Below are 22,671 nucleotides of genomic sequence, written 5' to 3'. Positions count from 1 at the left end.
GTTTTCTCTTGTTTTATTATTCAGCCTGCGTGGAAAGACTATTAACTATAAAATAATATAAGTATCATCTAAATATTTTACAAAAAGGGGAAAGTGCCATATAGGTAATGTTTTTTCAAGTATGAATTCAACAAATAGTATAAACAAATTTCACGCAGCTACAGTATTAGGTCAAGAAGTAAAGAAAAGACTGATATTAGTCATTAGTCATTTCACGCAGTTGCAGTATTAGGTCAAGAAGTAAAGAAAAGACTGATATTAGTCCTTGGTTTTCCCGGAATAAATAATTTAACCGCAAGATATCTTAAAATTGCTTTAGATTTTTCGGTACAATTCTGGTTTGTTGCACAGACAATATGAAAACGAAAGAAATTGCTTTCTTACAAGAAAGTATTTTGGCAATTGATAACCTTCAGACATCGTAAAACAATGTAGGACCATTCATAACCACAAAGAGGCCAAACAACAGTCAAGGTTCCTCGGGTGGTCCGAAAAAAGTTCGCAAGGTGCTAATTGACAGGACTATCAGTGACACTATCCTGCCCACCCAGAGCGCACATGTTGAGGAATTGAACTGTCCTTTGTATCACTAATAGAAAAATATACTGGCCATAATTTCGCAATTGAAATAGAAGCACTGCGAAACCCCAAGGATCGAAACAAGCAAAGAGTGCGTCGGAATAAAAAATGGAGTCGGCTACCTTTCTCAGCGCCAGTTCTCCTCAGTCTAGAAAGTGCTGTGATGACTGTTTTATTTTCATCCCCTGGCCCAGCAACCCTCATCCCTTGTGGCTCGGACAGGGATGAATGAGAACAAGCGGGACAGTGCCAAAACGAGAGCAGGAGGGGTAAAAGACTTCTGTCCAACTAGTCAGAGGATCCATTTAATTGAGAAATTTATAATTTAATTTATTTATTAGCCGTCAGAAGCAAAACCCCCCGAGTTCTTAAGCCTGCTTGTTTTGCGGTTATGGAAATGTTTTTAAGATAAATAGAGGAGCTCTGCTCCATCAAAATTAAGGTGCAATTCAAGTAAACAAGCAGACCGAGCGGGAGTAGGCGTCACTGTTCCCAGAAGTAAACGGAATCAATTATCTATTAATAAGTTCCTGTATTCGATTATCAAATTTTCCAGTTAATTATGTTTGCATAGGTTATCTCTGGCATTTCGGAATTACTTAAGAATCCCAGTTTGAAGATATTCCTTTCATCTGCAGCGGTTTGCGATCGTATTTCCCAGGGGTCTGCCGGCAGATCCTAGGCGGATGACTGGGTATGTCCCGAAACCGCTAAACGACGATTTGTCTACATAAACTCTTACAATAAGTTGATTGTCCGCTCCCTAATCTCGCCGAGCTCGAGCTAGGCACCTGAGCCCCGTACAGGAAACAGTGTCTGAATATATACGCAATTTGCGGTCTAATCCTAACGCCAGATCTTGCATAATGCCTTTTATACACAGATAGTAGAAACGCCTGGTTTGCCCAAATCCTCACACGTGGTCCTAAGCTGTTTACCAAGATAAGTCGCGGGCCAGAAAGATCAGAGATAGTTTGGAAAAGTTCCTGTTGTCCATCGCCAGCAAAGGCAGCGATCAAGATTCAAAAACGAATCGAAAAAAATTTGCGCAATGTCACAGCATCACACCAAGAACTAACCAAAGAACACCCGAGAGTTACCCAGCAGGACATCGGGCCAAAAAGCAAACAGTAGGTGGTGCCGGAAGTACGGAACCGTTTTCACATCAACATGAGCCCTGAAAACTAATGATGACATAATTGGCTCTATCTGCTGCAACCGAAGGTGCCGCGTTCCTTTTGGGGTCGCACAAGCCGTCAGAGGTCCCGAAAAGGAAACAGATATATTCATTTGCTCTTATAGAAAATATATAATTGATTTCTTTGCGAAATTGAATGTAATGACATTTAGATATTGCGCTCACTGTGAGGTCCGGACTATTTCCGACCGAAAAAATGTTTTGACATTTGGGAAAAGGTAGGATTCTTTGACAATTCATCAGCGATTTGACATACGGACCTATTTTTAATTTACTTGTTCTTGGAGTTCCTTTTACTTTGCGGAGGTGTATCGTGTGCTCTTCCAATGAGCTAATTCCCAATTCCCCCAGGGTGGACTCGATCTGATGGATCAATTAGTAAACAAAGCGCTCAAGTTTTCTATTTTTGAACAATGACTGTTGTTTTATTTGTAAATATGCACATAAAAATACTTGGCTGCCGATGGCAGTAAATACACGTTATGAAAAAATGACATTTTAGTATATGGATGTAAAAGATATATAAATAGGTGCTGGCAGTGCTGTGCGCTTAAGGTTCTCTTATTCCGCTGAAAGATCATACGGGCAAACGCTTATTTACCATAAATTGAAATGAGTATATAGACGGTCCTTGTTGTTGGCAATGTAAAGGCATCATTAAGTAAGGCAAAAATATTTGAGCCACTGAGATTACTAAATGTCGCTGCTCGTACGTTTGTCAAGCAGATTTGTAGAGGTTCATTTGGGAATTCTTCTCGTCTTCCTTAGTACAGCATTATGGCGGCCTTGTTTTTATCGTCACTTGGCGCCTCCAAGCATTGTCGGTCGCGGAGTTCTCGTCGCCGGGCATACATCAGGACTGCGATATTCAGCAGCACTACGACGGTAGATATCACGACCAGGTAGAAGCTGTAACCAAGATAGGCCAGTCCATTGCTATACCAGTGTTGCTGCTGGTGCTCGGTTAAAAGAACGTTATGTATGAAGTATTGGTAGAACTGCACCAGCCAAGCCAAAAACGCCACCATTTGCGCTGCCGCAGCGCAAATGTTGGAGGTCAGGAGAAGAATCATTGCGCCTCCTCTTTTGGCCGCAGAGGCTGACTTAAGGACAGCGGCGATTGCGGCCACAGCGCAGGCCAGTAGTGCGAAGCCGGTGCCTACGGTGGTAAGTAGCCAGAGCCAGAAGCTGGTATCGCCATTTTCTGTCCGAACATATGTGTACACTGAAAATATCGTGAGAAATAACGAAGGTTATAGTGAATTAAGAAATTAATTAAATTAAGAAATTGTACATTTTATAAATAGCTTCAGCTTTAATGACGTTTCGTACTTAATTCGTTGAAATGCATGTAACAGGTAGAAGTAAGCTTTTCCGATCATATAAAGTAAATAAATTCTTGACCAGGATCATAGCCGGGTCGATCTAGCAAAGTCAGTCAGTCCGTCAGAACGTCAAAATCTCAGAAAATAAAAAAAATGGTTTGTCTTTCCTATTTTTATCGGTTTTGACCATTTGGCCATTTTTTCATTTCATTGTTTTCCCCAATTTTATTAAATTCCATATATTTTCCCATTTTATTATTATTATTATTATTTCTTTCGATTTGCCAGAAAAATGTTTAAATTCTTCGCATTTGCACTATCTGAGTTACGGGTATCTGATATTCGGTCAGCTCGACTATACAATTTTCTCTCTTTCTCTGGTTTCTCCTATGTTGCTTACAATTTAATTATGCTATAGTCTCAAGAGCTTTTTATAATACTAAAAGAACGACATTTTTGTGGGTGTTAAACGTTTTAAACCCAAATTTTAACGAAATTATCATTATCTGGCTGATATTGCTCATCAATATTGCTGGAAGAATTAAACAGAAAGTTAAAAAAAATTGTGTCACTTGTGTAATTATTAAGAGGCAATTTAACAATTTAGTTTTAACCCATATTTTTAGGAATTACAATATAGAAAAGTTTATGTTTTTGGGTATGAATGCGTTTAAAACAAACATGCAATGCTCATGTATCAAAGGTCTCTGCAATTTTTATCCCGGGATATTTTAACGCTCATGCATCTTGAGCTGCAAGTCACAGGTATATAAATTACATTAATTTTAGTGGGTGATTGTTTGGCAGACTTTTGTTATACAATGTGCATGCTTGTGCCCAAAGCTGCCACGACCATACTTTTCAAAAATGTTTTTTTATTTAGTTTTATTAGTCTTGTAAATTTCTATCGATTTGATAAAAAAAACTTTTTGACACGCCCACAAACCGCCCAAACCTGCCGTGCCCACATGGGTGTCCAAATCCATTCCCCACCCCAAATGAAACTGTGTCGCCGGCCCTGTATGTAGGTATTGAACTAATACATGCCCTAATAATCGCGGATTCGTGTATTTAAAAAGTTGCCAAGGAGTTTAAAGAATCCAATTCACGCAGGTAATGAGTGGATCACCATCTAGCTAGTGTTTCCCGTTATCCCCGGTTACTTTATTCGCTCACCATCAACCGAATTTGTGCGAACTCCGAATCCAGGATTCAGGTGGTAGCTGCCGTAAAAGAGTCCGAAGTTGAATTCGCCTTTGGCGTCCGTTGAGTTCTCGCGGAGTGGAGTGGCCCGCACCCAGTGGTTAGTGGTCATGCTGACGAGCAAGAGGCCGATAGCTAGGCAGCTGCCGAAGAAGGTGGAGAAGACTAAAGCACGTGTGTGCAAGCTCATCTTAATAGTGCTTGTAGAAGACTGGTAGGAGCTATGCTGTTTTCACCATTAGGAAATGTAGAGGGCCAGGTTCCAGCTGCAGCAAAGCAAGTCTGGTAAGTTAGCGGAGAACCCCTAGCCAGTGGCCTTGAAGGTCTTTGTTTTTTTCTTTTATGATAATGTTGGCGGGCCGATTGCTAATATAGTCTTTGTTTCACGGAACAACTGATTGTTGTACAGGTAAACAATTGTTATAAACTGTTTTGCCTTTGTTTTCTTTCGGAAGAGAAGACTGAACAAATATTTTTTCTCAATGCGTACGGTAACATTCTTTTGGGATTCGGTCTGGCAGCCCCGGCAAGTCTGGTATATTCGATAACGATACAATTCGCATAGAAAACTTATTCGACTGCCCTGGATCCCTGCAAAAATAGCGCGAAGTTTTTGTGTTTACGGCTCTGAAAAATAGTGGATCTCGTGTAAATATGAGCAATCGCAAACATAGAGGCTGCGAAAATATGGAAAATTTGTGCCCGGTGACCAGGTGAGCTATCCTTTGCTTGGTACTTAAGGTAAAACAAGGGGGCGCTGAATTTCTCCAGTGACGACACACGCGCCACAAGTGTCCAAACGAGGTCAAGAAAGTGACTTAATGAATTGAAGGGTTCTTGACCCCTTGCTGATGAAGCACGATCGAACTGCACACTTTTAACCAATGTCCGACTATTGCAGAAAGCGCTCGACCAATAAGAACCCCGTCTCTGTTGTGAGCGCTCTAGTTTCCACCACGAAGTCATCGCACTACGAGCACCCTTCCTCGCCCTCGTCACTTACTTTTGAGGCCCTAGAAGAAATGGGAATCGGAATGCTGGACTCCGAAGAAAGCAGCTCCTCAACCCTTTCGGCCATCGCTTTGGCGGTTAGTGCTAGTGTCACCAGCGACGACAACTCCAACGAGACGACTCCGTACGCCAGTGTTCCTCGCATGGCGCACCAGCTACAGCATACACAGCGACTAAGCATGGGAGCTACGGGGGATACCACACTAGACAGCCATGCTGTGGAGGATTCACTGGCGATGTGCCGCAAATCGGCCGAGAACCAGCAGATTCTGGCGCAGGTCAAGCGCTCTGAAGGTAGCAGCAATTCAAACTCGCCCAGCAAACGTTTGCGCAACCCCCTGGTCGCAGTCACCTGTAACAGTCAGATTGATGGCACGGCTTCGCTCAATTTTCAGCCATCAACCAGCCGGTTGGCGCAAGGTTGCATGGCAAAACAGCCCTCGTCAGCGCAGATCACGACCCGAAAGATTCCCAGGGACGGTTTCTTTGTGTTCCGCACCCCGGCCATGAGTGCCCACATCAGCAGCGGCATAAACTACTTTGAAAGACTTTCAGACGAAATACTACTGGACATCTTTAAGTGGCTTCCGAAGAAGACGCTGCTGCGCATGGCTGCTGTTTGTCGACGCTTTAACCGCTGCTCCCACGATGACACTTTGTGGACAAGACTGGATTTGGGTTTGCGGACCATTAGACCAGGTGCCCTCGAGAAAATTGTTAGGCGGGGGGTCCTTGTAATACGTCTGGCCCAGACCAGTGTAAGTAACAGCTAACATTTTGTTTTCGGAGAACAGAGCATTGAGTTGTTTAATCTCTTTACTGTAGATCCAGGAGCCCGCATTTGCCCCATTAACAGAAGAGTTTACAGTGCGACTACAATATCTTGACCTGAGTATGGCCTCTATCACGCGAAGCTCACTGCTCAGACTATTGTCCCACTGCCGTCATCTAAAGAAAATAAGCCTAGAGAATACTGAGCTCGATGACAACATCTGTCAAGAGGTCGCAAAGAATGAAGCTTTGGAGGCGGTTAATCTGACTATGGCTACCGGCCTAACGGCCAACAGTGTTCGTCTAATAATGAAGTCTCTTACCAGCTTAAGCAGCTTGAACATATCTTGGACTGACCTAAGTGCGGATGCTGTCACGGCGTTGGTTACCCACATTTCTTCAAACGTAATTCGGCTAAATATTGCTGGCTGTCGCCGCGTTTTGTTTGACTCCCGTAAGCAGTTTCCGTCGACTTATAATGATCCTTATTGGTTTAAAAATATTTTATTTAGATGTAGCAACGCTGCAAAACCGCTGCCCTCAGTTGTTGGAGCTTGATCTATCTGATTGCAATAGTCTAACCCCAACAGTCATTACTGCAATTATGAAGTTCAAGATGCTGGAATATTTGTCCGTTTCCCGATGTTATCTTATTCCTGCAACCAAATTTATGTAAGCTTTTTCCAGCTCGCGTCTGATTAATATCTACCCCACCATTTTCGTTGCAGTGAACTTAAGAGTATGCCCTCGTTAACCTATTTAGACATTTTTGGAATGCTGTCGGACGCTGCAATGGAAGTCCTTGAGAAACAACTTCCAAAAATGGGTATAAACAAATTCATTCACAGTTCGGTATCCCGACCGACTGTTGGCACGCGACGCACCTCCATTTGGGGTCTTCGCACGCGCGACTAAATCTCGATTCTGCAGCTTTCGTTACTATCTGAATTTGCTTTGCTGCATAAGCCATCCGTAACGTAGTTATTTTATTCTCAATTTAACATCATAAATAATCACATTCATCTGTTCTTATTTTTGTGCGTTTGGTCACTGATCCGCTTCACTGATGGGCTCCACTGGTTTTTCCCATTCCCATTCCTCCCAGTTGACGCAGTTCTTCAGACTATCCATGAATCCTGTATCGCTGGGACACTTAATTTCAATGGCTGGTTTGTTAAGTGTCTCACACTTCCAATACGATGTGGCATCCCAATTGTTGCGAAAAACGGCAATGTCTAGCTCGGCTTGAGTCTTGCAACCCGGCTGTCCGTCACCATCATAGGCAAGGGCGAGACCCCACGAAATCACCAGTAGAGAGGTTAGAGCGAGCTGAACCTTCATCTTCCCAAAAACTATGGTCTTCTGGAAGTACTCGAAGCCTTTTATAGTTACATTGTTGCAGCAGTATAGTAAGCAAGCGCAGCTACTACCAGAAAATGCTTTTATAAATTGGCATAATGTAAACACTCGAGAAAGGAAGAAGTAAATAGCTGTGCTTGCCCTTGACTACAATCTGGGCAAACTAAAATAGTTACAATCAGACACGTAATTTTTCATTAACAAAATGTTTGTTTATATACTATTTGAAATATATAATAAAATTAAAAATATAAGTAACTCATTAGCAAGTGTGTTTCTCTAGAAGCGTGGTTTTGGACCTTAACAAGAAAAAACTTATTCAAAACGACATCAAACAATAAAAAATATTTTGGTTTTTAATTTAATATTTTCCACCTAGTATATTTTCGATTACAGCATTTGCTGGTTGAAAATGTATCCGGAATTACTTCGGGTCAACCCCCGCCAACTGTTTATTTTTTATATTCTGAAAAAAAAAGTGCCAATGTCACAGCACTAGTATATAATAGTATTTACCGATTAGTTGCCCTTTTGCCTTTGGTGTGAATAAGCTATTCAGATCAAGCAAAAAAAAAATATTCGATTGTAGCTTGGTTATCTTTGATGGTGGCCAATATATGACAGCATCGGTAGTATCGATAACTATTCTGGTTCGCCTGTATTGGACTATTTCGCTACCCACACGTAATTTCGGAATTTGCCAGAAAAACCTCGATCTGATATTGATATTACTCCAAAATAGCACGCTTAAATCGAAAAAACACTTCTCAGCAGTCAGATGGACGAAGACTCGGCTTCGATACAGCTGGGGGATAGGCGTCTCGGTAAAGCGGTCGATCTTGATCTGCCCCCAGGGCCACCCGGCGTCGACGAGAAAAGCGGAAATGAGAACTGCGAGCTTAGAAGCGGTGGGTCGGGAAAGCGCGGCAAGTCGAGTTCCAGGCGCCGTTCTTCATCCCGTGGTCGGTCGGATTCCCACAACACCTCTCCGTCGAACAATCGGCGAAGACATTCCGTGTCCCGCTCGCTGACTCCCCCACGTCGTGGTCGTTACAATTCGGCCGATTATGGGCGTTATCCCCGCCGTCGCTTTGATCGTGACCGACGACGCTCTCCCGAACGCAGGCGCTCTCCGCCACGTCGGGGACGCCGGTATGGACGATCCCGATCCCGCAGCATCTCGCCCCGACGGGTAGGTCGCTGGTCACCAAAAAAAAAGCCGTCGTCGCCGTCAGTGCCGCCGCAGGGAGGACCACCTTCGCAAATGACAACTGCCTATGGAGTTATGGCCGCACATATGTACGGATCATACGTCGCTCCTCAAAATGTCTACGGTCACCAATACGGAGTGCCGCCTGGCTCGTTTCCACCTCAGGATCCGTTGTACGGCATGCCAGGTCCCCCGCCTGACCATAGCACTTTTGGGTCTGCCTATGGTCCGCCCCCCACAAGCTCGTGGGGCGTAAACGGTAACTCTTAAAACATTAAACGTCAAAATCCCTTTATTTGTTAAACCTGTTATTCTTTGCAGAGTACGCTCAGCCGGTCTGGATGAACCAGCCCATGACCGGGGTCCAGCCATCCGTTTCAGACGCCCTGATCCAGCCACAAAAGGCCCGCGAAAATCTTTCTGACAAGAAGATAGGCGAGGAACAGAAGGTGCCAGCGCTTGAAGGCGCAGGTTTGACGCCTCAGGACGGTAAGTGTGGATATGAATTAAAATGTGGTCACAACGAACATTCACATGCAAACCTCTCATATTATGTTTTATTACTGTTGTCATGATTACTTGTACTTGTAACTTAATTGCGCGCATACCAGAAATTACCAAAAGTCTAGGGTAAAAATCAGATCAATCAGACTCTAGAAGTATACGCGCTGCAAGAACTAACCAACCCAAGCGAGAGTCTCGAAAAGTTAATTCATTCCAAATAGAAAACGCAGTTTTTCCGTTTTTGTGTGGCAGTAGTCGAAACACGCAATTACGCCAACCTGGACGCCCGCCGTCGTCACCACAACTGGCTCTTCATTCAACGAGGACTGGCAGATCAAGCAATCACGGCGACTGCTTCCGAGTGTAATTAGCCGATGAAATGCACTCGAGAATGCATTTGTAAATGAAATTTGAACTTTTATTACTCTGGGAAGAATGGCTTTTAATTAGAACCTTTCTATTTATCCCCCATCTATATACCGTCGATCGGCAGCCGTGGCCCAAGAAGCGGAGAAGCAAAAGGATGAGCTCAAGAAACAGCGGGCAAACTATGTGAAAAAGGTAACGCTGCTCAAAAAGGAAATGAAAGTGCTTAAGGACCAGCGCGAGGACCTGGCAGCCGGCGAAGCACCACCCTCACCAACCACAAAGAATTTCATCGAAGAAAACGACCGACTGCAGGTGAAATGGAATCCCAAAACGATATCTGTTGGTTATTCTATGTAACTAAATTCTTTCTGGTACAGATGCAAATTAAGAAGAAACTGGATACAATTGAAAACGTTATAGACATGCTGAACGGCATAATTGGCTACGAAGATGTTGATGAAGAACCTTCTAAGCAGAAGTCACATGGCAGGCCTCAGCCGGAACAACAGGTTAACCGCTCCCACTCCTCCAGTGAAAGTTCGGCAGACAGCTCGGAATCCAGCTCATCATCTATTAGTACATCGGATACGTCATCCGATAACGAAGACGAAGAAGAGACAGGCGGCGCAGTAGGTAGTCCCACCAACTTACTTAAGCACCGCGCCATTAAATCGATGAAGTCAAAGCAGCGACATGGTGAAATGAAGACAGTATCAACCCCAGCACAAAATTACAATTTTGTGTTTTTCGATCCCGAGCAGCATTGGTGCGAGAGCTGTGAAGTTTTTCCCAAGTCTGCTCGAGACTATTTAAAGCATTTGCACTCCGAGGAACACATGAATCGTGAGACCATAGAAACTCCCTGGCATGTGGGTATTGACCACGATCCCTTTCCCACATTTGAAAACGCACCTGCCAAGCGCGTCCCCGTTAGGGGCATGCAATTTCTCGTGCCGGCTAACGCTTGGTTTTGCAAGCTCTGCAGTGTTTGGATTGGAGACTTACACTGCGCTTCCGCTCATCTCAAGTCTAGGCTTCACTCAAATAAATATCAGGTGAGTACTAATACATATATACCCTTTCTTAAAATTAGCCCCAAAGAAATTTTTACAGCCAGAAGAATGCATTACCACGTCTATGCAGGGTTTTGTATTAAATTAATATTTATATACGATTTTGGGGATTTTTATCAAAATTTTTGTGTAGTAAAGGTGCAATCTCTGTAGTAGATTTAGCCTTTTACTTTTGTGTCATTTTTTCACAATTGGATTATCAAATCGGCTTATATTTAGAAAAATAATTTATCTTTTCCCTGCCCTAACATTGTATGGTAAGATGGGAATGTAAATATAAATAGACTAGGTACCCTATGTGGGTAGGCAGTGCTTTAAATATAGTGTTCATACTTACTTATTATTACTCTAAGCTGCCAAAAAGCAGTCCAATAATGTCACGTCCACACTTTATACAAATGTTTAGATTTTATTTCATAATTTCTATCTGAAGTTTTATACGCCAAACCTTTTTGAAAAGGTTTTTTCAAATTACAAGACCCTGTAGTGAAATGGAGAGCTAACTGAGTAACGATATCTGACAGTCGGGGAACTCAATTCTCTTGTATATAATTGCTTTTATTCTTCGGCTCACGGCTCATTATACGCACTGTCAATTTTTTATATTTTATTAATTTTAAAAACCTGTCCATTGTAGCTATTTATAAGTCAGAATCCCAACTATGAAATGGAGTGGCAAGCAAACCGTGAACGGGCCATGAATCAACAGAAAGACCACGATGATTTCAAGAATAAAAAGACCAAGGAAGACGAGGACAAGGCGTCAAAAAAAAAGAAAAAAAAGAGGTAAGGGCATAATATATAATTTGGATGCAGAAGATTATTTTTGGTTTTGTTTTTACGAAAAGCGGTGAGAAAAAAAAAAAGAAGCGCAAGCACGGAAAAAAGAGCAAACAATGTAGAATGGATGCAAACAGCACATCGTCATCCTCTGATAGCTTTTCGTCAGAAGAGGAAAATGGACAGCAACCAAAGAAAGGTCGTGCCGAACAGCAACCAATTGGTCAATTGGATAAGTCAACTACTGCAGGATCAATACGCGTGGCCATGAGAAAGCAGGACAGCACACCAACAAATTTGAAGCAGGAAGTGCCTTTTCAGTCTGTGCCGCCACCAATCATAAAGGATTGCACAGTTGCTTCAGGACGGGGTAAATGGACTTCAGCCAGGGTCGAAGAACAAAAGGAAGATCAAAATAAACGGGATGATACCATGCTCAAGCAATGGAATAATGTGCAGCCTGTTATAAGTGCGAGTGAAAAAAAGCTGTTGGAACAGCTTAAAGGAAGGCTAAATAACAAGGGAGTTCGCGACCAGGACAACCATAAAGAAGTACCTAAAGAAGTGAATGACGAAAAGTTCAGGCGAGGTGGAGGACGTCGTTCTCGTTCACGATCTAAGCGGCGCAGTTACTCTCGAAGCATAAGTCGGGGACGGGATCGAGATCGGCGGGATCGTGAGCGAGATAGAGACCGTGGACGCCGGCGTCGGTCACGCAGTCGTGGCCGACACTTCTCCCGTTCGCCTATGAGATCCAGCCGGAGAAGTCGATCCCGTGAGGGTCGAAGTCGACGTAGCCGTAGTCGCTCTATTGAACGGGTAGAGCGTCCCGTGATCAAGCATTCCGAATTTCGGCCCCGTACTGTACCGGAACGCAAGCAAACAGATATAAAGCGCGACAAAAAGGATGCAGAAAGCAAGTCAAAGTTAAAGTTATCAAAACCCAGTAGCAATTCCTTGCCTGGAGGCAAAAAGCTGCCTTTCATCGGTAAGATGCCAGTATTCAAAAAACAGTCTGTTCCAGCTTCTAACTACGATGCTACTGCTGTTTACACCAACGGCTGTTTGGAGGCACCACCTCCACCGCCGCCCACATTGGGTGGAGCGTCGAGTCAGGTAGTTGCTCGTCAACAAGCACCGACAGTTGCGCAGATTCAGATGGCAATGATGGAAGATGCATTTGGCAATGCTCCCCCATTTCATCCTGATGCGGGTATGATGGTAGATTATGAAGAGCTAATGCCAGATCCCGTCCAGTTCGCAAATTTAATGACGAGCTGCCCACCTCCTCCACCGCCTGGAGAAGGCTCTGATAGGGACGCTCATGGCCTTGAGGCTGGCGATCAGCATGACAACGAAAACCGTGTGGACGTGTTGCCCCCAGGCATCGATGAAACCGAATCTGACCTGGTACCGCATCCGTTAGACACTGCAGCACAACCCCGCGGCGAGGAACTCCCAAAGGACCTGGTCGAAGCGCTTGACATAATATTCCCCAGCGACGGAGTGATTTTGGAGACATCAAATGAAAACAGTGAAAAGCAGGAAGAGGTTACTATCACCACCATTGTTAAGGATGACGCAGTGCTTAGTGAGCTTAATCTTCAAGACTTGGCTAAGCAGGGTATTCACCTTGTAACTATCAATGAAACAGAAGTCTCAAAAAAATCACATATTCAAAAATCAAAGAAGAATGAAGAGTCGGAGGTTTTTAATGGCAAATCTGACGCCGCAGAAAACTTAAAACTAATTGACGCAGAGGATATCCCAATGCCAAATTCGCCTCCAGCTGAGCCGTCATTTGACTATGAGACGAAAAGCAAGGCCTTCAACAAGCAAGCAGATATCTCGGAAATACCACAGCCGGCTGCACCGCCGTCAGACAGTGAGAAGTTTCGTCGTCAGTTAGAGCTTGACGAGTTGGCTATGCTGGGAATCGACAGCAGTGACATGGCGGCACAATGTACGTAGAACGTGTGTTTGATTCCTATATCATTACAAAAAAAAACCGTTTTCTGTTAAAACATTTCATCAGCCGTAGCTAAGTAACACCTCTATTCAAGTCTTAAATGTGTTCTAAATTTTTTTTCTTTATATATGTACATAGATGCCTTGTAAGATTTGAGTTAATGGACGTTTTGGCGGATGAACGAATCGAATAACAAGGAGTCCTATAAAAAAGGAACAGTTTAGAATTTAATTTGGCACCTGTGTATGAGTGTTTTTTGACGGAATGTTTTAAATAAATGCGCATATATGTACGTAATATATGTAAGAAACCCTAAAACAACGCATTCTCTTCATATTAAAGTATATTTCTATGTCTATTGACATAAATACATTACATTTTGTGATTAATTAAATGGCACTTAACAAATATGGTTAGCAATTTACATCAATAGATAACTTTTCCATTTATCTAAATTCTAACATTCTATATGTATGTGTTCCTATATAGTAATTTTTTCTCATTTCTATAGGTACATTTTTTTTAGTTAATCATTCCTATGTGTAATGAATTTCAATTAAATCAAAAAGAATTAACTGATATATAAAGCATATTCATTAAAACGTTTAGTAACATCTTTTTTTTTAGTATACAAAGATGTTTTATCGACGCCAAACAGCAATGAACTTTAACTTTTTTAAATTACAGTGGCCACGTGATAAAAGCATTGTTGTTCATATATGTTAGGGCTTATGCACATGTTATTGAATTATATATCATTTTGAAACTTTTCGTCCAACCAAATGCTATAAGTGAGTAACACATATTTTTCGTTGCCGCAGCTCTTTTGCTTTTGAAACGGCTGGTAGCTAAAACTATAAGTCCGTTGTCGGACCGTCCGCCACGCTGAATTTCGATGCTTGTGCTAGGTTAGATGCTGTGCCAGATACGTTCGGACTCCAATTTGACTTACCAGTCACCTGGGCACATAGGTGTTCAATCATTTTCTCCAGGCTATAACGTTGCACAGTACAAATAACCATCGAAAGATAAAAACAGAAGTGCAAAATTTGTAAGTTTTCAGATAAGTTTCCGAGCTCAGATAGTTTTTGGTGATTAATTAAAAATATGGAAGAGAGCATATACTACACCCACGCAATTATACGTTGATTTGTCTCCTTAGGTACGAAGGCCGCTTCGCTCAGCTCCCGCTTTTTCTTTCGCAGCAGCAATGGCGGTGGAATTCCCGGATTGATCTGGTCAGAAATGGAAGGGCTTCTATCTGTTTGATGTTCTGCTTTAAGTATCTGCGAGTGTAGAGTTAAAGTGGAGGGAGTCTGAAGCCCGATGTTCGAACACGGTAACTTGTCAGTCAGGGATGATTCTTCTGCGTCCAATTCGGCTTGCTCTACCAACCGCTCCTCTTCTATTTCGTCGTCCTCTTCCAAAGAGTGCGTCGTTTGAAAAGGCGTTTGATGCATCGTTCCATAGTGCAGGTTCAAGGACTGCGCCCTTCGAATACCAAGCACTCCGGAACCCACATCTCCCCCGCCACTTACATTCGGGAATGGCTTTCGGTATCCGTGGGAACGGTCATTTTCGTATATAATGTCTTTATAGATTTGCCGCTGGTTATAGCAATTGGCCAGAGCTTGGCGCATGCACTTGTTTTCCAATTCCAGATGTGACAGGCGTTTATTAGTCTCCTTTTTCTCTAGTTGCAACTGCATCACTTGCGACTACACCCAAAATCGAATACTTAGATTTGATATGCACAATTTTTTTAACACTTACCCTTAGATTATCAATATCTCTCATAATTCGTATATTTCCCTCGTTTAAGGAACACTGACGTTCTTCAACCATTAATTTGACTCTGAGAACAAAAAGTAATCAATATTAAAATATATTTTAAAATTTTTGCCTTCTTACCGACTTAACAGTGCATCTTCGCGTACGCGCGCTGCCTCCCTCACTTCCCGCACGACATCAGTCATCACTCCTGGAGTGTAAGCGCCTACAAAAATGGAAAGCGAATATAAGTTATTATAAACTCCTATGAATATCAAAGTTGGGGGTAACGTTTAGGTTATACCTGAATGAACTGTTAACGCTGGGCTCCGTGTCCCTCCCAATCCACTGCCTAGAATAATAGGTTGACTTTGTGTGCTTAGTCCGCTTAAGCTATCTCTACGGTGCCGCATGCCCCCAATACCGACACCTGCCCAGGGCTGGCTATTAGGGGCGTGCTTTAAAGCTTCGATATCAACTGTGATTGTGTTCGCAAATGCAAGAGAGTACATATAAAGAGGAAATGAGAGGCAACGCATTCTAATTTAAAAGATATTAGCATACAAGTTAAAAAAATCAGAGATTTGTGTAACTTAAGCAGTTAAACAATATATAAATACTATTATATTATAGCAGACAGGACCGAAAACTTAACTTAATCCTACATACAACATACCTTTTGTATCGTGCAAATTCCGGCAGATCTTGGAGTTTGTGTCATGCAATATGTTTATTTGCTCCATTAGAGCCGCGAAAAACTTGTTTTGATGTGCCAAATCACAGCCACTGTCATTGTTGTTGACATTTCGACAATCTGGTGAATTCTGACCACTCAGCTTAACGTCGTTATCGGAGGGGTTCAGTAGGCACGGATCGCTGAACCGAAATCTGTTATCACAGGGGTAAGCGCGGCTCTTAAATAGTTCATTACGAACTTATGGTTTTTTCTCACCCTTTGCCAATGTTGGAATGGCTTCCGCTGCCATTCAGCACATCCGTGGAATTCGGTTCGTGCTCGGATTCAAGCCCTTCCGGTCCTCCCATGATGTCGTTTAGGGGAGGTAAGCTTGCAAACTCCTGGCCACCATCGCCACCGTAGGACATACCATAGCTGTTAAGGCTCTGGGGTGGAAACAGCATCGGATATCGATGACTAAGAGAGTTCGAATTCTGCAAAAAGGAAATTTCGTTAGCTGTGCCTTGTAAATAGAAATACAAAATGTAGATTTTTTAATAGCATCTACTCACGCGCTGTATCCCCATGCTAAAGGGCGTGCCTGGACCCACTCTATACGGCTGAGTAGGCCTCGACAATTCATATTGTCTCTGCTGCTGTAGTTGCTGTTTAAGCTGCGGCAGCTGCTGCTGTTGAGTCAAAAACATTTGCTTGTGAGCTGGTGCTGTGGGCGGTATGAAGTCTAAAAATTCTGATGAAGAAGACAATTGGGCGTTGGTAGCATCGCGTAAACAATTCTCCAACCAGGCATCAAGGTGATCCCTGGAATAATTGAGATCGGTTCTATTGACCTCACCGAAGTTCGGCTGGTTAAGAGAAGCCGACATTGCATCCGTTTTTTGGGCCAACGGAGAAGGTGGTACGTTACGCGACCTTAGTTTCTTGCGCTTGGAGACATCCATGGCTAAAAGACAAAATAATATGCTGACACATGACATCAACATTTCAGATCCTAGTATGGTGATCCAAATATGGTATTTAAAGGACCTACGGTTTTCATTTCCACCATTGACGAACTGCAAACTATTTTAGCATAAACGCAAAAGACCGAACTCAACTGAACTGGTTTGTACCGCTTAACTCGACGACTGAATTCGATCTGCCTTAGTTACTTGAGACCCCAAAAATGTCGCGGGTCCTCCGTCAGGAATACATTTTTTAGGCTGTTCTGGTTCTTTTTTCAGTTGTAAGTTTAGTTTTATAAATTCAGCCGACTTGATCTCCATTTCAGTAAACGGCTGTTTGTGATTTTATTTGTTCAAGATTTAAGATTCAGGGTCAAGTTTATCATTGAATTGGTTCTTAAATGCCTGATAAAAACACAAAATTTCTAAAAAATCTAATTCATTGTGAGGAACAGCAAACAAACTCACCCTATAATTATAAGCCTACAGAGCAGGTGGAGTAGCGAAAGTTGCTTGTAGAGTAAAAGTATAGTGGACTCGTTGAAAAGTATGTAACAGACAAAGGAAAGCGTTACCGATCCTAGAAAGTTATTATAGGGACGCTCACGCTGTGCAAGTTTGTTTCACAACTACCTAATACTGCCAGTCCCACACTTAATTTTTTATATTTCCAACTTCTATCGATTAAAACTGCCACGCCCAAAATATTAAAAACTTTCATTTTATTATTTGCCTTGCCAATTTCTATCGATTTGTATTGCTTTCCTCTGTTTAGAATCGAAATAAATTGTGAGCAACAATATACTCTTAAAAATAATTTTAAATAAACAGTATATACATACGTAACGCACCTTATATATGTAATTTAAGAGTTTACAAAATATTTTCTCTTAAAATCCCGTTTAGGTATCTTATTTCAATTATACATATATATAGACAAAGGCTTCATAACAAATAAAATTAAATCGATTACTGACCGTAAAATCAGACAATTTGAATAGATTGTCTGAAAATTGATAGACGCTTTAAGCTCAACAGAAATGTTTATTTTGGCCAATTGCTATGAAAGCACATCAATATTTCTTCAAATTTTAAAAAATAAATGTTTAACCAAAAGGTGTTATTTTTAGAGCTATAAAACTTTAAATGGCATTAAAACAACGACAGATTGTTCGATAGACATGAATTTAATTTATCTGAAAGATAATCTTTTAACATTACATTTTATATATGATTTCTGGCACATGATGGCTGACTCAGATGTAGTTCAATCTGAATGTCAAATTTTCAATGCTTTTTTTTAACATTTGTGGCCGTATAGTGCAAATCACAAGGCGAATATTGTCTCCAAATGATTAATCGTTTGTGCCTTATGTGCGCGCATAGACCAATGAATTCACATAGCCCCACACAAAAAGTTGTCTAGCGGTGTTTATCACAAGATCCAAATCGTAAAATTTGGCGGTCACCAAAAGTGTCTTTCAATAAATCGATTGTGGCACGAGCAGTGTGACATGTTGCACAGCCTTTTTGGAACCACAGCTCCTGGACATCATGGTAGTTAATGGCCAGACATAACGGACATGGCCAGATCGACTCGGGTTTTGATCCTAAACAAGAATATATATACTTTGTATGGTCGGAAACGCTTCCTTCTGCCTGTTACATACTTTTCAACGAATCTAGTATACCCTTTTACTCTACGAGTAACGGGTATAAAAAGTTAGTAATTATAGCTCTATACCGATCACCGTTGACCGCAACGTTCTAGTTTTTGAAGAAGTACGGACCAATGATTCCACCAGCGCACCATACAGTCAGTTTTTCTGGATGTAACGGTGATTTGACATTCAATTGAGGATTATCTTTACTCCAAATGCGGCAGTTTTGCTTGTTGACGAGCTATTCAGACAGTAGTGCGCTTCATCGTTAAACAAAGTTCCTTTATGAAAATCGGGAACAAGGGTAATCTCATTTTTGGCCTATTCGACGAATCTACGCTTCAATTCTTGCATGAGTTGGATTTTGTAAGCATTTTGTAGGCACATCTCCAATTCCTGTGCTCGATGGCGGATGGACTCTTTCGGGTCTTCCTCAATGCTACGCTCTACTGCAGCAAAAGCTTCTTCTGTACGGCGTCTCTGCGGATGCGAGTTTTTATCGACGTAGTTATCGACCCAACGCCAAATCAAAAATTGTTGTTGCCGACGGCAACATTTTTTTTGTCAAATCTGATGTATTATAAAATAACTAAGAGGCAGAATGATCTTGCGGTGATGTGGAATAAACATCAATAGACCACTGAGACCACTAGACCACTATTTTTCTTCCCTTAGTAAATAAGATCTGATTTCATGTAAACAAAAAAACAAGAGAGAACGCTATAGTCGAGTTCCCCGACTATCTGATACCCAGTTACTCAGCTAGTGGAAGTGTGAAGAAGAGTCTTCATCACTGACAGTTTTTGACGGTTTGTGGGCGTTAGAGTGGGCGTGGCAAAAAGTTTTTTAGCAAATCGATAAAAATTTACAAGACTAATACAAAAATGAAAAAATATTAAAACATTTTTTAAAAGTGTGGGCGTGGCAGTTTTAGGCGGTTTGTGGGCGTTAGAGGGGGCGTGGCAACATGAATCGACAAACTTGCGCTGCGTCTATGTCTCTGGAGTCTGTATGCTTATTCTCAACTTTCTAGCTTTTATAGTTCCTGAGATCTCGACGTTCATACGGACGGACAGACAGACGGACGGACATGGTCAGATCGACTCGGCTATTGATCCTGATCAAAAATATATATACTTTATATGGTCGGAATCGCTTCCTTCTGCCTGTTACATACTTTTCAACGAATCTAGTATACCCTTTTACTCTACGAGTAACGGGTATAATAAGGCATATACTTTTCATTTCAACACCTTTATATGGGGCGAAACGTTTAAATGTAAATGATTTATTAACGTTGTTTTTATTTTTTCATTTTTCAAGCCAAAAAGTTGTTTTTGAATAACAGTGTCAAATGGACTTCTTAAAGTGTGATGTTAAGTAAAACTTCTACTAATTGAACAACCTAGATAAACGGATATTAACGGGTCTTATGAAGACATTACTGCACTTTACGTCACATAGTGGGATAATGTCTCACGTGCCGAAATGAGTTAGTACCGTTTAGGGCTCTTACACTTCGCTTACTAGATATCTAGATCCCGCTCACCTTTGTGTGTACTGTTCAGATCCGCTCCAGTAGTTGCTTTCTTCTGGACACCAATCCCGACTTGGTTTCCTGGCGTTAAGCAAAAACTGTTGCCCGTAATCAGCAACGACTCTTCTGCGGGGGAATCCAAGCCTCCGCCGTTTGTGCTCAACTCCCTCTGGTTAATGGTAGTCATTTCCTCGCGCACAACGCTTCTGAAATAGAAACAAAATAAACGAATTATGTATTATTAAACGAGATTTTTCATTCGTGCGATTCCTCAGCCGACCAGAAAAACTAGAAGCACACAGAAATAAACACACAAAAGACTTTATGTTTGTGTAGTTAGGGGAGACAATAAACAGAAGTAAAACAGCAAGAAAAATCCTCAAGTTACGTATGCAAACCCGGATAACACCCATCAGATTTCTACTAGCACTTGCAAGAGCACCATCACAGGCTTTGTGGTGGTTGCACACCATATCAACACACTTAAAATGTATGTTGACGCCATTTGCAATGCCATTTATGGACAAATAATAAACAAGTTTTATCTTATGGGAATTCAATTAATGATCAACAAATTAATTTTGGCGCATTCAAGTTTATCAACCTTTTGTGTTTATAGCTGTTTGCTCATTTTCAAATAAAATTTAAGATTAAGTTACTTTATATCGTCTTATAGTTGCCTTTTCACTTTTACAAATTTTTTTTATAGTATTTTCAATTCGACAATTTTCAACAGTTTTAGCAGCTATATGATAAGTCAAAAAAGCTGGGTTCAGTAAAATCGAATTTTTGAAATTTGAAAACTGGAGTCGTTTGAACACGTTTACCCACCAATTCGATTTTTTTGCTTACGTCCAGTTTTGAAGATATTGAATTTCAAAAATTTCAATAACATTGATTTTGTTCTCAATTAAAAACGTTTATTTTTATGCATGTTTGTTCAGCCAATTCACATGACTTGGAATCTGCCAACGGAAACATATGCATACATACATACATTCATATGTAAAATTGTGGAGTAATATTTTTTGCATGAAATATATCAGAGATCATCTAAAGTTTATAAATTGTAAGCAAAGGTTAATCAACCTTTTGTAAATATTGATATATCAATGTAATAGATCGCGGTTATGCATATGTATGAATGTACATATGCATATGTTTCCGTTGACAGATTGCAAGTCATGTGAATTGGCGCCCAGAACTTACAGAAAAAAAACTATTCCAGTTTTCAAATTTCAAAAATTCAATTTTAGTGAACTCAGCTTCTTTGAGCTTGATAAGTCGTCAGATTTTTATCAAAATAAAACTGAAATTATATGTTGTCAAAGAACTGGTGTTCCTGCTCATTTTGTTTTATTTATCTTTCGAAAACTGTTTCGACGTATGTACAACCAACAATAGAATATATTTTTGGATACTTTTACTCAGATAACTTTAAAATTTTCGAACGTACAGACGAATTTACAAACTACTCACTCAAATTAATATACTCTTTGCAAGGATATAAAAAGATTGGTATTGGCAGAAATAATGTTGATTTTTAAGTTTAATACTAGTTTGAAAGCTCAAAATCAAAAATCAAGAAGTAGAAAGTAGAATCATCCACAGCTAGAATTCTCACGACATTGATCTTCTCCAGCTCATTTGGGTTCTGTAATTGCTCTAGCTTAGGGAACAGCATTTGGCGAACTCTGGTTTAAAGAGGCTGCAAGAACTTGCACAGAATATTTTAAACATTCCTATTAGTTCTGCAAGGATATTTTCTACATCGGGAAGTAGACATACCAAACTAAAAATAATTTTGTTGTTATAATAGTTTATACGAACGTTTAATAATCAAATATAATAAAATATATATTTATTTGTCGTGCGTGCTATCAATTTCAGTTTCTCCTTTGAGCTGAGTCGTGTTGAGAAGTTTTGACACGCGCTCAACTCTTGTCTGGGCTCGTGGTGTGGGAAAGACACCTATTGAGTTTTCGAATCCCAGTTCCACCCCCATCACTTCCATTCGATTTGTATTGTGAGAGAGTGACTGCTGCAAAATGAAAAGCGAAACGATATAAGATGCCGTCGTAAACTGGCTTTATTCCTCATGCTAGCTCATCCAGGCTTAAAGGCACATATATTGCTTGCAAAATTCCACATTGTGGGGGGCGCTGAGCTAATCTTATTATCAGAAGCATCTCCATTTGGCACTCACGGCACTTACACTTGCGCAGTGGCATTGGCCATCAAAAATTCACTTGCGTCACGTTTGCGGATTAAATGTATTGGACTTTTAGGCAGCGCGTGGGCGCGGTCAAGGTTTAGCATACGCGGTTCTGACTAACAGAAACTTGCAGCTTAAACAGCACCCGATAATTAACCGCACAACGGAGCAGAGGCAATTCATTGAGCACTTAAATTATAGGTGAGCAATCTGCGATGTTCCGTCAAGCCGATGACTGGCGCCGAACAAACGATTGTTGCGATTATCGATGTCACTGATATCTGCTATCGAATAACTTGCGTTTTATGTAAGTACGACTAAATTTAAAAACCAGGGTCTGAATTACAAGGCTGTTTTTCAAACAGTCGGAAAACTCAGTGTAACATATATTAATTACGTGAATGGAGCGTCTATGGATTTTAATGTAAAAATTCCGCAGAGTTTATTTTTTTCACATATTTGCATTTCAATAATAGACGAAAGATCTTGGTTGTAA

General features: G+C 41.2%; 5 protein-coding genes across 14 annotated transcripts; 2 read left to right on the top strand and 3 right to left on the bottom strand.

The window, feature by feature from the left end:
- Positions 1 to 2,173: 2,173 nt before the first annotated feature.
- Positions 2,174 to 4,797, bottom strand: LOC122622077. 2 transcript variants are annotated; one of them, XM_043800248.1, is made up of 3 exons: positions 4,542 to 4,797; positions 4,279 to 4,470; positions 2,174 to 3,002 (listed from the first exon to the last, which is right to left on the bottom strand). In XM_043800248.1, exons 2-3 carry the CDS (start codon positions 4,415 to 4,417, stop codon positions 2,542 to 2,544), a joined length of 600 nt encoding a protein of 199 aa, XP_043656183.1. In that variant the 5' UTR covers positions 4,418 to 4,470; positions 4,542 to 4,797; the 3' UTR covers positions 2,174 to 2,541. The 2 variants fall into 2 exon arrangements, with proteins under 2 accessions (XP_043656183.1, XP_043656182.1); XM_043800247.1 differs by having other exon boundaries at positions 4,279 to 4,794.
- Positions 4,798 to 4,860: 63 nt separating this feature from the next.
- LOC122622076 (S-phase kinase-associated protein 2) lies at positions 4,861 to 7,119 on the top strand. The gene is made up of 5 exons (XM_043800245.1): positions 4,861 to 5,018; positions 5,207 to 6,074; positions 6,142 to 6,541; positions 6,600 to 6,759; positions 6,816 to 7,119. The coding sequence occupies exons 1-5, from the start codon at positions 4,960 to 4,962 to the stop codon at positions 7,000 to 7,002; spliced, it is 1,674 nt and encodes a 557-aa protein (XP_043656180.1). The 5' UTR covers positions 4,861 to 4,959; the 3' UTR covers positions 7,003 to 7,119.
- On the bottom strand, positions 7,036 to 7,458 carry LOC122622078. Its single transcript, XM_043800249.1, has one exon. The coding sequence runs from the start codon at positions 7,426 to 7,428 to the stop codon at positions 7,135 to 7,137; it is 294 nt and encodes a 97-aa protein (XP_043656184.1). The 5' UTR covers positions 7,429 to 7,458; the 3' UTR covers positions 7,036 to 7,134.
- Positions 7,459 to 8,061: 603 nt separating this feature from the next.
- On the top strand, positions 8,062 to 13,669 carry LOC122622073 (zinc finger matrin-type protein CG9776). 4 transcript variants are annotated; one of them, XM_043800236.1, is made up of 8 exons: positions 8,062 to 8,130; positions 8,189 to 8,915; positions 8,978 to 9,145; positions 9,654 to 9,841; positions 9,907 to 10,584; positions 11,240 to 11,388; positions 11,451 to 13,345; positions 13,490 to 13,669. In XM_043800236.1, the coding sequence occupies exons 2-8, from the start codon at positions 8,225 to 8,227 to the stop codon at positions 13,498 to 13,500; spliced, it is 3,780 nt and encodes a 1,259-aa protein (XP_043656171.1). In that variant the 5' UTR covers positions 8,062 to 8,130; positions 8,189 to 8,224; the 3' UTR covers positions 13,501 to 13,669. The 4 variants fall into 4 exon arrangements, with proteins under 4 accessions (XP_043656171.1, XP_043656172.1, XP_043656173.1 ...); XM_043800237.1 differs by lacking the exons at positions 8,062 to 8,130; positions 8,189 to 8,915; positions 8,978 to 9,145 and adding an exon at positions 9,179 to 9,559; XM_043800238.1 differs by lacking the exons at positions 8,062 to 8,130; positions 8,189 to 8,915; positions 8,978 to 9,145; positions 9,654 to 9,841; positions 9,907 to 10,584 and adding an exon at positions 10,842 to 10,859.
- A 245-nt stretch (positions 13,670 to 13,914) lies between these two features.
- On the bottom strand, positions 13,915 to 22,424 carry LOC122622074. 6 transcript variants are annotated; one of them, XM_043800241.1, is made up of 11 exons: positions 22,176 to 22,422; positions 21,791 to 22,001; positions 19,973 to 20,166; positions 16,370 to 16,761; positions 16,074 to 16,291; positions 15,798 to 16,009; positions 15,426 to 15,599; positions 15,263 to 15,347; positions 15,125 to 15,206; positions 14,486 to 15,069; positions 13,915 to 14,344 (listed from the first exon to the last, which is right to left on the bottom strand). In XM_043800241.1, exons 3-11 carry the CDS (start codon positions 20,145 to 20,147, stop codon positions 14,206 to 14,208), a joined length of 2,061 nt encoding a protein of 686 aa, XP_043656176.1. In that variant the 5' UTR covers positions 20,148 to 20,166; positions 21,791 to 22,001; positions 22,176 to 22,422; the 3' UTR covers positions 13,915 to 14,205. The 6 variants fall into 6 exon arrangements, 5 of the variants coding, with proteins under 5 accessions (XP_043656176.1, XP_043656177.1, XP_043656179.1 ...); XM_043800242.1 differs by having other exon boundaries at positions 21,791 to 21,998; XM_043800244.1 differs by lacking the exon at positions 21,791 to 22,001 and having other exon boundaries at positions 15,426 to 15,473; positions 22,176 to 22,424.
- Between the last annotated feature and the right edge of the window lie 247 nt (positions 22,425 to 22,671).

This window comes from Drosophila teissieri, chromosome 3R, assembly GCF_016746235.2.
Source record: "Drosophila teissieri strain GT53w chromosome 3R, Prin_Dtei_1.1, whole genome shotgun sequence".
NCBI classification, from domain to species: Eukaryota; Metazoa; Arthropoda; class Insecta; order Diptera; family Drosophilidae; genus Drosophila; species Drosophila teissieri.
Note: the sequence above shows the minus strand (reverse complement) of the source record. Positions and strands in the feature narration are given on the sequence as shown.

Coding starts and splice junctions, on each gene's coding strand:
- LOC122622078 (XM_043800249.1), bottom strand. CDS start 7,428: ATGAAGGTTCAGCTCGCTCTAACCTCTCTACTGGTGATTTCGTGGGGT.
- LOC122622074 (XM_043800240.1), bottom strand. CDS start 22,279: ATGCTAAACCTTGACCGCGCCCACGCGCTGCCTAAAAGTCCAATACAT. Junction 20,167..22,175: donor GCCAATGCCACTGCGCAAGT/GTAAGTGCCGTG, acceptor TTTCTATTTCAG/AAGCGTTGTGCGCGAGGAAA. Junction 14,345..14,485: donor ACAAATCAACGTATAATTGC/GTGGGTGTAGTA, acceptor GCAACGTTATAG/CCTGGAGAAAATGATTGAAC.
- LOC122622077 (XM_043800247.1), bottom strand. CDS start 4,495: ATGAGCTTGCACACACGTGCTTTAGTCTTCTCCACCTTCTTCGGCAGC. Junction 3,003..4,278: donor TCGCACAAATTCGGTTGATG/GTGAGCGAATAA, acceptor CGATATTTTCAG/TGTACACATATGTTCGGACA.
- LOC122622073 (XM_043800236.1), top strand. CDS start 8,225: ATGGACGAAGACTCGGCTTCGATACAGCTGGGGGATAGGCGTCTCGGT. Junction 9,146..9,653: donor AGGTTTGACGCCTCAGGACG/GTAAGTGTGGAT, acceptor GTCGATCGGCAG/CCGTGGCCCAAGAAGCGGAG. Junction 9,842..9,906: donor AAGAAAACGACCGACTGCAG/GTGAAATGGAAT, acceptor TTTCTGGTACAG/ATGCAAATTAAGAAGAAACT.
- LOC122622076 (XM_043800245.1), top strand. CDS start 4,960: ATGAGCAATCGCAAACATAGAGGCTGCGAAAATATGGAAAATTTGTGC. Junction 6,542..6,599: donor CCGCGTTTTGTTTGACTCCC/GTAAGCAGTTTC, acceptor TATTTTATTTAG/ATGTAGCAACGCTGCAAAAC. Junction 6,760..6,815: donor ATTCCTGCAACCAAATTTAT/GTAAGCTTTTTC, acceptor TTTTCGTTGCAG/TGAACTTAAGAGTATGCCCT.